This window comes from Oncorhynchus keta, unplaced genomic scaffold (genome assembly GCF_023373465.1).
Source record: "Oncorhynchus keta strain PuntledgeMale-10-30-2019 unplaced genomic scaffold, Oket_V2 Un_contig_5056_pilon_pilon, whole genome shotgun sequence".
NCBI classification, from domain to species: domain Eukaryota; kingdom Metazoa; phylum Chordata; class Actinopteri; order Salmoniformes; family Salmonidae; genus Oncorhynchus; species Oncorhynchus keta.
The window spans coordinates 12906-29972 of record NW_026288099.1 but is presented as its reverse complement, the minus strand read 5'-3'; the positions used below and the strand labels follow the sequence as shown (position 1 = coordinate 29972).

Here is a 17067-nt window from a genome sequence, read left to right as displayed (position 1 = left end):
CTGAAGAGAAATCAGGTTTGTTTCAGGCGTCAGGGTTAGTAAGTACCGTTCATTTAGATGAGGATGAAAAACACAATGCTATTATTGACAGAAGAGAATAAGTATACCTTCATCAATGTCCTTCTGTTGTGCTACTTCATATGAGGGATCTCTTTTGTTTCTCTCTGAAGAGAAATCATTATTGTTTCAGGGGTCAGTGATTCATACCAAGAGCACAGGAGAGGGAGGATCAATGGCCGGAGCGAGGCTGGGTAGTGGGTGGTGGCGCGCGGGGTAGTGGGCGGGGAGCGACGCCTGGGTAGTGGGCGGGAGCGCTGGGTAGTGGGCGAGGCCACGCCTGGGTAGTGGGCGAGGCAGCTGGGTAGTGGGCGGAGCTGGGTAGTGGGCGGAGCGACGCTGGGTAGTGGGCGGAGCGACGCCTGGGTAGTGGGGTGAGCGACGCTGGGTAGTGGGCGGAGCGACGCTGGGTAGTGGGCGGGAGCGCTGGGGTAGTGGGCGGAGACGCTGGGTGTAGTGGGTGGTGAGCGACGTGGCAGTGGGCGGGGAGCGACGCCTGGCAGGGCGTGAGCGACGCTGGGCAGTAGGCGGGAGCGACGCCTGGGTAGTGGGCGGGAGCGACGCTGGGTGAGTGGGCGGAGCCACGCTGGGTAGTGGGCGGGGAGCGACGCTGGGTAGTGGGCGGAGCGACGCTGGGTAGTGGGCGGAGCGACGCTGGGTAGTGGGCGGGGAGCCACGCTGGGTAGTGGGTGGAGCCACGCCTGGGTAGTGGGGGAGGAGCCACCCTGGGTAGTGGGTGGGAGCGTGCCCTGGGTAGTGGGCGGGGGAGCGATGCTGGGTAGTGGGCGGGGAGCGATGCTGGGTAGTGGGTGGGAGCGACCCTGGGTAGTGGGTGGGGAGGACCCTGGGTAGTGGGTGGGGAGGACGGTGGGTAGTGGGTGGGGAGCTGAGCAGTGGGTGGGGAGTGGGTGGGAGGACGCTGGGTAGTGGGAGTGGGTAGGAGGGACGCTGGCAGTGGGTGGGGAGGACGCTGAGTAGTGGGTGCGTTGTGGGTGAGGAGGGAGACGCTGGGGGAGTAGTGGGTGGGGAGGACTCTGGGTAGTGGGTGGGGAGTGACGCTGGGTAGTGGGTGGGGAGTGACGCTGGGTAGTGGGTGGGGAGTGGGTAGGGAGGGACGCTGGGTAGTGGGTGGGGAGGAGGGTAGGGGTGGGGAGGACGGTGGGTAGTGGGTGGGGAGTGACGGTGGGTAGTGGGTGGGTTGTGGGTAGGAGGGACGCTGGGTAGTGGGTGGGGAGCGACTCTGGGTAGTGGGTGGGGAGGACGGTGGGTAGTGGGTGGGGAGGACGGTGGGTAGTGAGTGGGGAGGACGGTGAGTAGTGGGTGGGGAGGACGGTGGGTAGTGGGTGGGGAGTGACGGTGGGTAGTGGGTGGGGAGGACGCTGAGTAGTGGGTGCGTTGTGGGTGAGTAGGGAGGACGCTGGGTAGTGGGTGGGGAGTGACTCTGGGTGAGTGGGGTGGGGAGTGACGCTGGGTAGTGGGTGGGGAGTGGGTAGGGAGGGACGCTGGGTAGTGGGTGGGGAGTGGGTAGGAGGACGCTGGGTAGTGGGTGGGGAGTGACGGTGGGTAGTGGGTGGGGAGTGACACTGGGTAGTGGGTGGGTTGTGGGTAGGAAGTGACGCTGGGTAGTGGGTGGGGAGCGACGCTGGGTAGTGGGGGTTAGTGGGTGGGGAGCGACGCTGGGTAGTGGGGGGTAGTGGGCGGGGAGCGACGCTGGGTAGTGGGTGGGGAGTGATGCTGGGGAGGGACGCTGGGTAGTGGGTGGGGAGTGGGTGGGGAGCGAAGCTGGGTAGTGGGTGGGGAGTGATAGTGTGTAGTGGATGGGGAATGACGCTGGGTAGTGGGTAGCAGCGACGCTGGGTAGTGGGTGGGGAATGACGCTGGGTAGTGGGTAGGGTAGTGGGTGGGGAGTGACGCTGGGTAGTGGGTGGGGAGTGACGCTGGGTAGTGGGGGTAGTGGGCGGGAGCGACGCCTGGGGAGTGATGCTGGGGAGGGACGCTGGGTAGTGGGGGGTAGTGGGTGGGGGAGCGAAGCTGGGTAGTGGGTGGGGAGTGATAGTGTGTAGTGGATGGGGAATGAGCTGGGTAGTGGGTGGGGAATGACGCTGGGCAGTGGGTGGGGAGGGACGCTGGGTAGTGGGTGGGTAGTGGGTAGGCAGCGACGCTGGGTAGTGGATGGGGAATGACGCTGGGTAGTGGGTGGGGAATGACGCTGGGTAGTGGGTAGGCAGCGACGCTGGGTAGTGGATGGGGAATGACGCTGGGTAGTGGGTGGGGAATGACGCTGGGTAGTGGGTGGGGAGGGACGCTGGGTAGTGGGTGGGGAATGACGCTGGGTAGTGGGTAGGGTAGTGGGGTGGGGAGGACGCTGGGTAGTGGGTGGGGAGTGACGCTGGGTAGTGGGGGGTTATTGGGTGGGGAGCGACGCTGGGTAGTGGGGGTAGTGGCGGGGAGCGACGCTGGGTAGTAGGTGGGGTAGTGGGTGGGGAGTGACGCTGGGTAGTGGGGGTTATTGGGTGGGGAGCGACGCTGGGTAGTGGGGGGTAGTGGGCGGGGAGCGACGCTGGGTAGTGGGTGGGAGTGACGCTGAGTAGTGGGTGAGGAGCGACGCTGGGTAGTGGGCGGGGAATGACGCTGGGTAGTGGGTGGGGAGTGACGCTGGGTAGTGGGTGGGGAATGACGCTGGGTAGTGGGTGGGGAGTGACGCTGAGTAGTGGGTGAGGAGCGACGCTGGGTAGTGGGTGGGGAATGACGCTGGGTAGTGGGTGGGGAATGACGCTGGGTAGTGGGTGGGGAATGACGCTGGGTAGTGGGTGGGGGAGGACGCTGAGTAGTGGGTGAGGAGCGCTGGGTAGTGGGCGGGGAATGACGCTGGGTAGTGGGTGGGGGTGACGCTGGGTAGGGGTGCGGGTACGCTGGGTCAGTGGGTGGGGAGCGACACTGGGTAGTGGGGGGTTAGTGGGTGGGGAGCGACGCTGGGTAGTTGGGGGGTAGTGGGCGGGGAGCGACGCTGGGTAGTGACGCTGGGTAGTGGATGGGGAATGATCGCTGGGTAGTGGGTGGGGAGCGACGCTGGGTAGTGGATGGGGATTGACGCTGGGTAGTGGGTGGGGAGCGTGCTGGGTAGTGGGTGGGGTGACGCTGGGTAGTGGATGGGGAGCGACGCTGGGTAGTGGGTGGGGAGCGACGCTGGGTAGTGGGTGGGGAATGACGCTGGGTAGTGGGTGGGGAGTGACGCTGGGTAGTGGGTGGGGAGTGACGCTGGGTAGTGGGGGTAGTGGGCGGGGGCGCGCTGGGGAGTGATGCTGGGGAGGGACGCTGGGTAGTGGGGGGGGTAGTGGGTGGGGAGCGTGCTGGGTAGTGGATGGGGAATGACGCTGGGTAGTGGATGGGAATGACGCTGGGCAGTGGGTGGGGAGTGACGCTGGGTAGTGGGTGGGGAGGGACGCTGGGTAGTGGGTAGGGAGCGACGCTGGGTAGTGGATGGGGAATGACGCTGGGTAGTGGGTGGGGGAGTGGCTGGGTAGTGGGTGGGGTAGTGGGTGGGGGAGTGACGCTGGGTAGGGGGTGCGGAGTGACGCTGGGTAGTGGGTGGGGAGGGACGCTGGGTAGTGGGGGGTTATTGGGTGGGGAGCGACGCTGGGTAGTGGGGGGTAGTGGGCGGGGAGCGACGCTGGGTAGTGGGTGGGGAGTGACGCTGAGTAGTGGGTGAGGAGCGACGCTGGGTAGTGGGCGGGAATGACGCTGGGTAGTGGGTGGGGAGTGACGCTGGGTAGTGGGTGGGGTAGTGACGCTGGGTAGTGGGGGGGTAGTGGGGGGTAGTGGGTGGGGAATGACGCTGGGTAGTGGGTGGGGAGTGACGCTGGGTAGTGGGGGGAGTGACGCTGGGTAGTGGGTGGGGTAGTGGGTGGGGAATGACGCTGGGTAGGGGGTGCGGAGTGACGCTGGGTCAGTGGGTGGGGAGCGACACTGGGTAGTGGGGGGTTAGTGGGTGGGGAGCGACGCTGGGTAGTTGGGGGTAGTGGGCGGGAGCGACGCTGGGTAGTGGGTGGGGAGTGATGCTGGGTAGTGACGCTGGGTAGTGGATGGGTTAGTGGGTGGGGGAGCGACGCTGGGGAGTGATGCTGGGAGGGACGCTGGGTAGTGGGGGTAGTGGTGGGGAGCGAAGCTGGGTAGTGGGTGGGGAATGACGCTGGGTAGTGGGTAGGGAGTGACGCTGGGTAGTGGGGGGTAGTGGGCGGGAGCGCGCTGGGGAGTGATGCTGGGTAGTGGGTGGGGAGTGATAGTGTGTAGTGGATGGGGAATGACGCTGGGTAGTGGGTGGGGAGCGACGCTGGGGAGTGATGCTGGGTAGTGGGTGGGGAGTGATAGTGTGTAGTGGATAGGCAGCGACGCTGGGTAGTGGGTGGGGAATGACGCTGGGTAGTGGGTGGGGAATGACGCTGGGTAGTGGGTGGGAGGGACGCTGGGTAGTGGGTAGGAGTGACGCTGGGTAGTGGGGGTTATTGGGTGGGGAGCGACGCTGGGTAGTGGGGGGGGCAGTGGGCGGGGAGCGGCGCTGGGTAGTAGGTGGGGAGCGACGCTGGGTAGTGGGGGGTTATTGGGTGGGGGAGCACGCTGGGTAGTGGGGGGTAGTGGGCGGGGAGCGGCGCTGGGTAGTGGGTGGGGGGAGTGACGCTGGGTCAGTGGGTGGGGAGCGACACTGGGTAGTGGGGGTTAGTGGGTGGGGAGCGACGCTGGGTAGTTGGGGGTAGTGGGCGGGGAGCGACGCTGGGTAGTGGATGGGGAATGACGCTGGGTAGTGGGTGGGGAATGACGCTGGGTAGTGGGTGGGGAGCGACACTGGGTAGTGGGTGGGGAATGACGCTGGGTAGTGGGTGGGGAATGACGCTGGGTAGTGGGTGGGGAGTGGTATGGTATGGTTCTCAATCAGAGGAAGCTGTCAATCGTTGTCCCTGATTTTATTTATTTATTTGTATTTATTTTACCTTTATTTAACCAGGCAAGTCAGTTAAGAACACATTCTTATTTTCAATGACGGCCTGGGAACAGTGCCTGTTCAGGGGCAGAACGACAGATTTGTACCTTGTCAGCTCAGGGGTTTGAACTCACAACCTTGCGGTTACTAGTCCAACGCTCTAACCACTAGGTTACGCTGCTGCCCCAGAGAACAATACTTAGGTAGCCTAGTTTCACTTTTGAGTTGTGGGTGATTGTTTCCTGTGTCTGTGTTTGTACCATATGGGACTGTTTCGATTTTCGTTTGTTCATTCACGTTGTTATTTTGTATTTTTGTAGTGTTCAGTTTCATATATTAAAATGGACACTTACCACGCTGCACATTGGTCCGACCTCTCTTACTTCTCGTCAGAAGAAGAGGATTATTTCTATCTCTACTTTGCACATTCTTCCACTGCAAATATACCATTGCAGTGTTTTACTTGCTATATTGTATTTACTTCGCCACTATGGCCTTTTTTGCCTTTACCTCCCTTATCTCACCTCATTTGCTCACATTGTATATAGACTTATTTTTCTACTGTATTATTGACTGTATGTTTGTTTTACTCCATGTGTAACTCTGTGTTGTTGTATGTGTTGAACTGCATTGCTTTATCTTGGCCAGGTCGTAATTGTAAATGAGAACTTGTTCTCAACTTGCCTACCTGGTTAAATAAAGGTGAAATAAATAAATAAAATAATTATCCAATCATGTGCCTAATTATCCCTACCAATCAGATGCCTAATTATCCCTACCAATCAGGTGCCCTAGCTGGCTTTTGTCAGGCTCCTCATGTCTTGATACAATAAACGTCTCTTCACAAACTGCAAAGTCATTATTCTTAGCACATTTCAATAGCTTATTGACCACCAGAATGGTAAAGATATATATTCTTAACCACTAACCTGCCGATTAAGCTCACGTGAGAAGCTGATCCATCAAGTCAATCCACTAAGGCATAATTCTAATGATGACATATATCATTTTCAAACACTTGTTGATATTTTACTAACATTATTAAAGCAATATGAACCCAGAGGAGACAATGGCCTGTGCGTAAACTTTAAAAAATGGTATTCCCGATCATCAGTTTACATTGTGTTATCCTGATCATTCCGTCTCTCCTGTAACTTCTCATTAATACCCAAGACTAGCTAGCATAACACTTGAAACCTATGCAGTCATTTAGTCACTAGATGTGCTAAGAAAATGACGGTTTGGAATCTTAAATAAATAAACACAACTTTACAACTGAAAAACACTTCTGGGTCCGAAGTTTTACTGACATCGCTCAAAATAACTAGGCGTAAAATGGTCAGACTGGTCTGTTTTTTTTTTTTTTGCAGGGAGGTCGTCCTCCACATTAGGAGCGTGCTGTATTCACTATGTCATTCTAGCTTCTGTGTGATGTGAGAAAATGGGTGTGTTAGACCCTTAGGAGAGGCTGTTTTTCTCTTGTTCTATATCAATATGGAAACCTCCATGGACATTTAACAAATGTACAATGATGAGATCGGTGTCCCTAAATCGGGACGGTTGTTGCTAACGTGCACTAATGTGACTAGAATGACGTTGTAAGTAACATCCACATTTCCGTGACATAGACATGTCTTATACGGGCAGAAAGCTTACATTCCTGTTAATCTAACTGCACTGTCCAATTTACAGTAGCTAATACAGTGAAAAAATACCATGCTATTGTTTGAGGAGAGTACACAACAACACAATGTTTTTATCACAGCAACTGGTTTGATACATTCACCTCTGAAGGTAAATAATGTACTTACATTCAGTGATCTTGTTCTGATTTGTCATCCTGAGTGTCGCAGATATAAAAGGTAGCATAGTTTTGTTTGTTTGATAAAAATCTATTTTTATATTCAAATGTAGGGACTGGGTTCTCCAGTTTGAACCCACTGTTCTCTCTGGTAAAGATCTGTCTCTTTGACCAGATCTAACACCCTTAATTATTCTACATTAATTTCACATTTACACAAACTTCAAAGTGTTCCATTTCCAATGGTACCAATAATATACATATCCTTGATTCAGGTCCTGAGCTACAGGTAGTTAGATTTGAGTATGTCATTTTAGGCGAAAATTGAAAAAAAGATTATGATCCTTAAAACTTCTTAGGGATAGGCCCCTTTTTCTCCACTTCCTGTCTGAATGACGTGTCCAAAGTAAACTGCCTGTTACCCAGAAGCCAGGATCCAGGATCCAGCAGGTGTATCTCACTGATCATCCCTAAAGCCAACACCTCATTTGGCCGCATTTCGTTCCAGTTCTCTGCTGCCTGTGACTGGAACGAATTGCAAAATCGCTGAACTTGGAGACTTTTATCTCCCTCACCAACTTCAAACATCTGCTATCTGAGCAGCTAACCGATCGCTGCAGCTGTACATAGTCTATCGGTAAATAGCCCACCCATTTTTACCTACCTCACCCCCATACTGTTTTTATTTATTTACTTTTCTGCTCTTTTGCACACCAATATCTCTACCTGTACATGACCATCTGATCATTTATCACTCCAGTGTTAATCTGCAAAATTGTAATTATTCGCCTACCTCCTCATGCCTTTTGCACACAATGTATATAGACTCCCCCTTTTTTTCCTACTGTGTTATTGACTTGTTAATTGTTTACTCCATGTGTAACTCTGTGTTGTCTGTTCACACTGCTATGCTTTATCTTGGCCAGGTCGCAGTTGCAAATGAGAACTTGTTCTCAACTAGCCTACCTGGTTAAATAAAGGCGAAATAAAAAAATAAAAATAAAAAAAGGATATCCATATAATTGGTAGCATTGGATAGAAAACACTAAAATAAGGTCTGAGACTATAACAGAATTGATATGGCAGAAATCAGAGGAACATCTTAGGGATCTTAGGGATCATAGGGATCTTAGGGATCATAGGGATCATAGGGAATCTTAGGGATCTTAGGGATCTTAGGGATCTTAGGGAATCTTAGGGATCTTAAGGATCATAGGGATCTTAGGGATCTTAGGGATCATAGGGATCTTAGGGATCTTAGGGATCATAGGGATCTTAGAGATCTTAGGGATCTTAGGGATCATAGGGATCTTAGGGATCTTAGGGATCATAGGGATCTTAGGGATCTTAGGGATCTTAGGGATCATAGGGATCTTAGGGATCTTAGGGATCATAGGGATCATAGGGATCTTAGGGAATTCACTTTAAAAAAGTTCTCAAATCTGGGAGGTGATGATGAATATCTCAGAACTATGCTTTGCTCAGAGACAAAGGTCTCGATAAGGAAAAGAATGAATAAACTCACTTAATTTGGCATGTATTTGACAGACTTCCTCCCTGAACATGCACGCACACACGCACACCACACACACACACACACACACACACACACACACACACACACACACACACACACACACACACACACACCACACACACACACACACACACACACACACACACACACACACACACACACACACACACACACACACACACACACACACACACACATACACACATAACCCTCTCATTAATCACACCCACGATGATCTGCTGTACTTCCTGTTTCCTGTCAGAGTCCAATCATGGCATGCCCAATCTGCCTGTTGCATCATTCATTAGTCACCTTTTAGCGCATCATTATTATTCATAGTCATCATGAAAACGTAATTGTCTGTTGATATTTTGCTTGTCTCTCAGTCAGACACCAGAGAAGAGAAGTGACTTGATGTTCAGACAGTTCAGGGAAATGATAATAATAATAATAATAATAAATGCCATTTAGCAGACGCTTTTATCCAAAGCGACTTACAGTCATGTGTGCATACATTCTACATATGGGTGGTCCCGGAATCGAACCCACTACCCTGGCGTTACAAGCGCCATGCTCTACCAACTGAGCTACAGAAGGACCACTGGAACCGGCTCAAAGCCTGTAACAAAGGGAGACAACGTGGAGATAAGGAGTAGCAAAATATATCTTTATTAACTAAAGCAACTAAGTATAATATACAATGGTGTGTGTAATCAGTAATCAGTAGTGTAAGTGAGTGTTTTGCATGCATGAATGTGATAATGCCGGGTGATGAAAGGTGTCAAAGCAAACAAACAAAAGGCCACCAAGAACCACAACACAATCTACAAAAGGTGTCTGCATGGAGAGAGTCTCTCCCATGAATGTGGAAGAGGTATATTTATCCTGGGAGACACCTGGCCCAGGTTTTCCCATGTAGCTCACGACCCTCCCAACTCCGCCCACCGGCATCTAATAAGGAAACAAGAACAAAGAGAGAATACGGCAGACAGAGTGGGAGGGTCGTCACACTTCCTCCCCTCAGAAGCCTCCCATGGTAGGTATACATGTGGTTGTATAAGACTGATGTCATGTTATATTTTTTTATTATAGTACAGGTTCAGATTGATTTTTAGTATGAGCGGTTGGTTAAAGGCATCGTGAACACGTACCACTCTGCGCTTTGGTCTAGTCCTTCTTTCCCTCAACAAATCGCCTCAATGACGAAGAGACTGGAATGAAATAAAAGCACTAATAACACTAGTGGTTGCTTTTTTCTCTAAGTCAGAGGCCAGTCGAGCCGCGGTCCCGAGGGAAGTAACCCTTTTAGCAAATGGTTTGTAATCGATGATTAACTGTTGGTCAGTGATTAGCCATTGATCACTGATTAGCCATTGATCCGACAAAGACGAGACATCCTATAGGGAGGAGGTCAGAGACCTTGTGGTGCCAAGACAACAACCTCTCCCTCAACGTGATCAAGACAAAGGAGATGATCGTGGACTAAGGGAAAAGGAGAACCGAGCAAGCCCCCATGCTAATCGACAGGGCTGTAGTGGAGCAGGTTGAGAGCTTAGAGTTTCTTGGTGTCCACATCATCAACAACCTAACCTGGTCCATGTACACCAAGATAGTCGTGAAGAAGTCATGACAAAACCTATTCCTCCTCAGGACACTGAAAAGTTTTGGCATGGGTCCTCAGATCCTCAAAAGGTTCTACAGCTGCACCATCGAGAGCAGCCTGATGGGTTGCCATCCTGATGGGTGGCAAATGCTTGACTTCTGACCGCAAGGCACTACAGAGGGTAGCCATCCATGACCTCTATACCAGGCTGTGTCAGAGGAAGGCCCTAAAATGATCAAAGACTCCAGCCACCCCAGTCATAGACTGTTCTCTCTGCTACCGCACGGCAAGTGGTACCGGAGCGCCAAGTCTTGGTCCAAGAGGCTTCTAAACAGCTTCTAACCCCAAGCCATAAGACTCCTGAGCATCTAATCAAATGGCTACCCAGACTATTTGCATGAACCTCCCCCTCTCTGTTATTATCTATGCATAGTCACTTTAATAACTCTACCTACATGTACATATTACCTCGACAAACCGGTGCCCCCGCACATTGACTCTGTACCAATGCCCCCTGTATATAGCCTCGCTATTGTTATTTTACTGCTGCTCTTTAATTATTTTTTACTTTTATTTGTTATTCAAATTTCTTGTGGGTATTTAATTTAATTTATTTTTTAACAGCGTTGTTGGTTAGGGCTTGTCAATTAACATTTCACAGTAAGATCTACTACACCTGTAGTGTTCGGCTCTTGTGACAAATACAATTTGATTTGATTTGAATTGATCACTGTTTAGAATGTTGAAGAGTGATTAGCCATTGATATTTTATTTCACCTTTATTTAATACTTTGTAGCGCCCCTTTTTGCTGCGATTACAGCTGTAAGGGAATTACCCCCTGTATTGGACAAAATGAATAGCATGTCATTGGCATCGGACAAACCATATACACATCGTCCAATACCACCCAATTCGGCGTTGATTCATGCAAAGTGTATTGCAAATGCCATATGGCAATTGCCAGTTGTAACACTTTAAAAATTCAACAGGTGGCGAATCCGCTCCACCTTGGTTTTTCATATTGGAAATGTAACCCAAGTCAACGTCCAAAAGCAAAATTTTGAAAAAATATTTTTTTTGTCAAAAACTTATCACCCCTTAAAAAAAAGTGCTTTCTGGACCGTTTTTCGAAATTCTTTCGGATTTTGTGTCAATTACACACATATAAGAACTGTATCAACATACTTTTGTCAAATGTTATTATCATATTTTTTATTTATTTTTTACATGCGCATAAGGAATATGTTTTGTCCATTTTCATTATGATTTCATAGGAAGTCAAAAGTCAAAGTCAAAAGTCACTTTTTTGGGGGCCAAATGCCATAAGAAATTTGACATGCTCAAAAGCCTGCAGAAATGCAAAATTGACTGGCCTGATGAACACAGGATGGCCTGGCAGTGATAGTTGTTCCTTTCCATCACTCGTGTTGATTTCATCATGTCCATTTGGTGATGTTTTTTCACTATAGAATCATATTGCAAATGCATGTGCATTGTTGTGCAACTGGTAATGGAAAATAGGCACCTGGTAACCCAAAAATAAAAAATATGGTTGTAAATGCATTTACCGGGACTCCTATTGTCCATGCCCGCTATGGGAGTACCCTACTACGGCCCTCTATCCATGGTCGCCCTTATACATCCGTGCAACTGGTGATTTGAAATAGGCACCTGGTAACCTAAAAATAAAAATATGGTGATTTCATTATGTCCATTTGTTTATGTTTTCTTACTTTTGCAAAGTCACTGTGCATTTGCAATATGGTTCAATGGGCATGTACCATCACGAATTTGTCATGCTATAAAAATCCTGCAGAAATGCAAAATTGACTGGCCAGATGAACTCAGGATGGCCTGGCAGTGATAGTTGCTCCTTTTCATCGCTCGTTGTGTTGACTTCATCATGTCCATTTTGTGATGTTTTTCACTGTTGAATCATATTGCAAGTGCACGTGCATTTGCAATATGGTTCAATGGGCATTTACCATATGAAATTTGACATGCTCAAAAATCCTGCAGAAATGCAAAATTGACTGGCCAGATGAACTTGGGATGGCCTGGCAGTGATAGTTGCTCCTTTCCATCGCTCGTTGTGTTGACTTTATCATGTCCATTTTGTGATGTTTTTTCACTGTTGTACCTTTCCATCACTCATTGTGTTGATTTCATCATGTCCATTTGTTTATGTTTTCTCACTTTTGCAAAAGTCACTGCATTTGCAATATGGTTCAATGTGCAGGTACCATCACAAATTTGTCATGCTATAAAAATCCTGCAGGAATGTGAAATTGACTGGCCCGATGAACTCGGGATGGATGGGCAGTGATTCTGGTTCATCTCAATGGCTCGTTAGGGTTGATTTCAGAATGTCACTTTGGTGATGGTACCTCACTGTTTAAACATATTGCAAATGGACAAGAGTCACCAGCAAGTCACTGTCCATCAGTCAATTAGATATCATTCTGAAACCAAACTGATACAAACTAACACTTAACCCACTTTTTCCAACTTGTTTACTAGCCAACTATCACATACTTCAGAGCTGGCCCAAAATTCACAACGCCCAACGGTTCAAACCATAAAAAAAAACATAAAACACGTAGTTACGTTCTAGCTGTGGGTCCATTTCTTATGTTATGTGTAGGCCTAGATGAGGCGACCCCGAATCCCAAGTTTCGGCTCCATCGGTCATTTGGTGTCCGAGCAAAACCCTAATTGGTGCTGAAAATCCACTTTTTTCCATTACTTGCTACGGGGTCCTTGAATGAGCTATCGGACAGAAACGTTGGGGTCTGTCTATATGGGCCGAGACGGTCGCGATGCACCTAGTCTTGTGTCTCTGAGACTTTTCTAAATGTCGTCATTTTCGTAATGGTCAAAATGAATTGAAGTCATTGCAAATGTACGAGGCTGTTTCTCGGTCCGAGAACCTTCTAGAGCCACGTAACTCACCACGCACTATCGACCGGAGGTCTAGAACAGGATTCTAAAGTTTCAGGAACTCTAGGTCTACGGTTCTTTAAAAGTTCCAACAAGGTTAACTAATGCGGGCAGTGTATGTCTTTACGCACCCCAATCGGTCCCTAATTCCAAGCTGTGTGTGTGAGTGATTTAGTTTTCCTTTGAAATTTTATGGGAAAAATGACTGATTTACAGTTCATGGGGGTTGCCTCATCACATATATGAAGTTTTGGAAAGATCTGACTTTGTTAACCCCTCGAAACAGCCCAAGAGACACCAATTATGGCACTCCTGGTTGGCACAGGAAGCTATAAGTCAACACATATCCTCACTGGGGTATGCTTTTACAGAATCCTGAGTTTTAAGTCCTTACGTTAAGAACTGACTGATTTACACAGGGTTGAATGCACTATGTATATCAAACTGCAGGCAGGGTATGGATAAACACTTTTAGGGTGATTTTAACCACTCCCGGTTGGTCCAGGAAGCTTAGAATCAACACAGGTAGACCTCATAGTGCTCTGATGGACTGTCATAGAAGACAGCTTCATACGGCATTCATAACCCATATAGGCTTCAGGTTGAATTTAGGGGTGCAGGCAATGTATTCCTATGGGGAGAGAAGTCAATGCAAACTCTTTGAAGTAAACACCTTCTTTTAACTATTAAGGGTTAATGCCACACGGTCAAGGTTAGGCTTGCACGGATCGGGAGGAACTTAGGAACGTACCTGAGGTCGAATTGTGCTTCTCACCCTCACGGTTCTCTCACTGTCACCCAAAAGCAAATGACGTTGTGGGGCAGGCTTAATTTTGGGCCTACTATTCTAATGGTCGCTGCGCTTAGACGAGCGACCTACGGTCAAGCGGGAGATCTCGTTGAACTCGGCACGGCCTAGAGATTATGTTTATGCCATTGCCTGCTCTCTGTGTCTTTGAGCACCGAACTTTTCACTCCATCCTTGCTGTGTTTGTGTTTGAGAGCTTTTCTTTGACATCTGTTGGGAGAAATGACTGATTTACAGTTCATGAGGTTTACCTAGTCACACATATGAAGTTTTGGAAAGATGTGACTTTTAACCCTTCAAAACAGACAGTGTGACCCAATTAAAGGCACTTCCGGTTGGCACAGGAAGCTATAGGTAAACACATGTCTTGACTGAGGTAGCCTCTTACAGAATCCTGAGTTTTAAGTTAAGAATTGACTGATCTACACAGGGTTGAATGTAGTCATTTTCACCTTTGAAGGTCATGTACATCAAAATACCTTTTGGGTCAATTTAACCACTTCCGGTTGCTCCAGGAATCTTAGAATTGACACAGGTAGACCTCGTAGTGGTCTGATGGACTGTCATAGAAGACAGCTTCCTAAGGCATTCATAACCCACATAGGCTTCAGGTTGAATTTAGAGGTGCAGGCAATGTATTCCTATGGGGAAGAGAAGTCAATGCAACTGTTTGATGTAAACACCTTCTTTTAACTGGTAAGGGTTAATGCCACACGGTCAAGGTTAGGCTTGCACAGATCGGGAGGACCTCAGGTACGTTCCTGAGGTCGAATTCCGCTTCTCACCTTAACGGTTCTCTCACTGTCACCCAAAGCAAATGACATTGAGGCCAGCCTTCATTTTGGGCCTACTTTTCTAATGGTCGCTGTGCTTAGACCGAGCGAGCTACGGTCAAGCGGGGCATCTTGTTGAACTCGGCACGGCCTAGAGAATATGGAAATGCCATTGTAGGCTTTGTGTGTCTTTAAGCACCGCACTTTGTCACTCCATCTTGCTGTGTGTGTGTTTCTGAGATGAGATAAGGCAGAGATTTACCTAGCACAGACTTATAGATGACCTGGAGCCAGTGGGTTTGGCGACGGATATGAAGCGAGGGCCAGCCAACAAGAGCATATAGGTAGCAGTGGTGGGTAGTATATGGGGCTTTGGTGACAAAACAGATGGCACTGTGATAGACTGCATACAATTTGTTGAGTAGAGTATTGGAGGCTATTTGTAAATGACATCACCGAAGTCAAGGATTGGTAGGATAGTCAGTCTTATGAGGGTATGTTTGGCTGCATGAGTTAAGGAGGCTTTGCTGCGAAATAGGAAGCCAATTCTAGATTTAACTTTGGATTGGAGATGTTTAATATGAGTCTGGAAGGAGAGTTTACATTCTAGCCAGACACCCAGGTATTTATAGTTGTCCACATATTCTACGTCGGAGCCGTCCAGAGTGGTGATTCTAGTCTGGCGCAGGTGCAGGTAGCGATCGGTTGAAGAGCATGAATTTAGTTTTACTAGCATTTACGATCAGTTGGAGGCCACAGAAGGAGTGTTGTATGGAGTTGAAGCTCTGTGCACCCATGACCAGTGGAAAGATGCGGTGATTGGTCACTGATTAGCCGTTGATCACTGATTAGCCGTTGATCACTGATTAGCCGTTGATCACTGATTAGCCGTTGATCACTAATTAGCCGTGGTCACTGATTAGCCGTTGGTCACTGATTAGCCGTTGGTCACTGATTAGCCGTTGATCACTGATTAGCGTTGGTCACTGATTAGCCGTTGGTCACTGATTAGCCCGTTGGTCACTGATTAGCCGTTGATCACTGATTAGCGTTGGTCACTGATTAGCCGTTGGTCACTGATTAGCCGTTGGTCACTGATTAGCCGTTGGTCACTGATTAGCCGTTGATCACTAATTAGCCGTTGGTCACTGATTAGCCGTTGGTCACTGATTACATTTACATTACATTTAAGTCATTTAGCAGGCGCTCTTATCCAGAGCGACTTACAAATTAAGCATACACCTTATGACATCCAGTGGAACAGCCACTTTACAATAGTGCATCTAGATCTTTTAGGGGGGGTGAGAAGGATTACTTATCCTATCCTAGGTATTCCTTAAAGAGGTGGGGTTTCAGGTGTCTCCGGAAGGTGGTGATTGACTCCGCTGTCCTGGCGTCGTGAGGAGTTTGTTCCACCATTGGGGGCCAGAGCAGCAACAGTTTTGACTGGGCTGAGCGGGAACTGTACTTCCTCAGTGGTAGGGGAGGCGAGCAGGCCAGAGGTGGATGAACGCAGTGCCCTTGTTTGAGTGTAGGGCCTGATCAGAGCCTGGAGGTACTGAGGTGCCGTTCTCCTCACAGCTCCGTGGGGCAAGCACCATGGTCTTGTAGCGGATGCGAGCTTCAACTGGAAGCCAGTGGAGAGAGCGGAGGAGCGGGGTGACGTGAGAGAACTTGGGAAGTTTGAACACCAGACGGGCTGCGGCGTTCTGGATGAGTTGTAGGGTTTAATGGCACAGGCAGGGAGCCCAGCCAACAGCGAGTTACAGTAATCAGACGGGAGATGACAAGTGCCTGGATTAGGACCAGCGCCGCTTCCTGTGTGAGGCAGGGTCGTACTCTGCGGATGTTGTAGAGCATGAACCTACAGGAACGGGCCACCGCCTTGATGTTAGTTGAGAACGACAGGGTGTTGTCAGGATCACGCCAAGGTTCTTTGCGCTCTGGGAGGAGGACACAATGGAGTTGTCAACCGTGATGGCGAGATCATGGAGCGGGCAGTCCCTTCCCCGGGAGGAAGAGGAGCTCCGTCTTGCCGAGTTCAGCTTGAGGTGGTGATCCGTCATCCACACTGATATGTCTGCCAGACATGCAGAGATGCGATTAGCCACCTGGTCATCAGAAGGGGAAAGGAAAGATGGTATTGTGTGTCGTCTGCATAGCAATGATAGGAGAGACCATGTGAGGTTATGACAGAGCCAAGTGACTTGGTGTATAGCGAGAATAGGAGAGGGCCTAGAACAGAGCCCTGGGGGACACCAGTGGTGAGAGCGCGTGGTGAGGAGACAGATTCTCGCCACGCCACCTGGTAGGAAGTGACCTGTCAGGTAGGGGCCCTTAATCCAAGCGTGGGCCGCGCCGAGATGCCCAACTCGGAGAGAGGGTGGAGAGGAGGATCTGATGGTTCACAGTATCGAAGGCAGCCCGATAGGTCTAGAAGGATGAGAGCAGAGGAGAGAGAGTTAGCTTTAGCAGTGCGGAGCGCCTCCGTGATGCAGAGAAGAGCAGTCTCAGTTGAATGACTAGTCTTGAAACCTGACTGATTTGGATCAAGAAGGTCATACTGAGAGAG

General features: G+C 49.6%; 1 protein-coding gene across 1 annotated transcript; it reads right to left on the bottom strand.

The window, feature by feature from the left end:
• Positions 1 to 207: 207 nt before the first annotated feature.
• Positions 208 to 7982, bottom strand: LOC127925091 (uncharacterized; the record flags this gene model as incomplete). The annotated part of the gene is made up of 2 exons (XM_052509896.1): positions 7933 to 7982; positions 208 to 901 (listed from the first exon to the last, which is right to left on the bottom strand). Coding segments are annotated over exons 1-2 (744 nt in total), but the record flags the coding sequence as incomplete, so codon positions are not given.
• Between the last annotated feature and the right edge of the window lie 9085 nt (positions 7983 to 17067).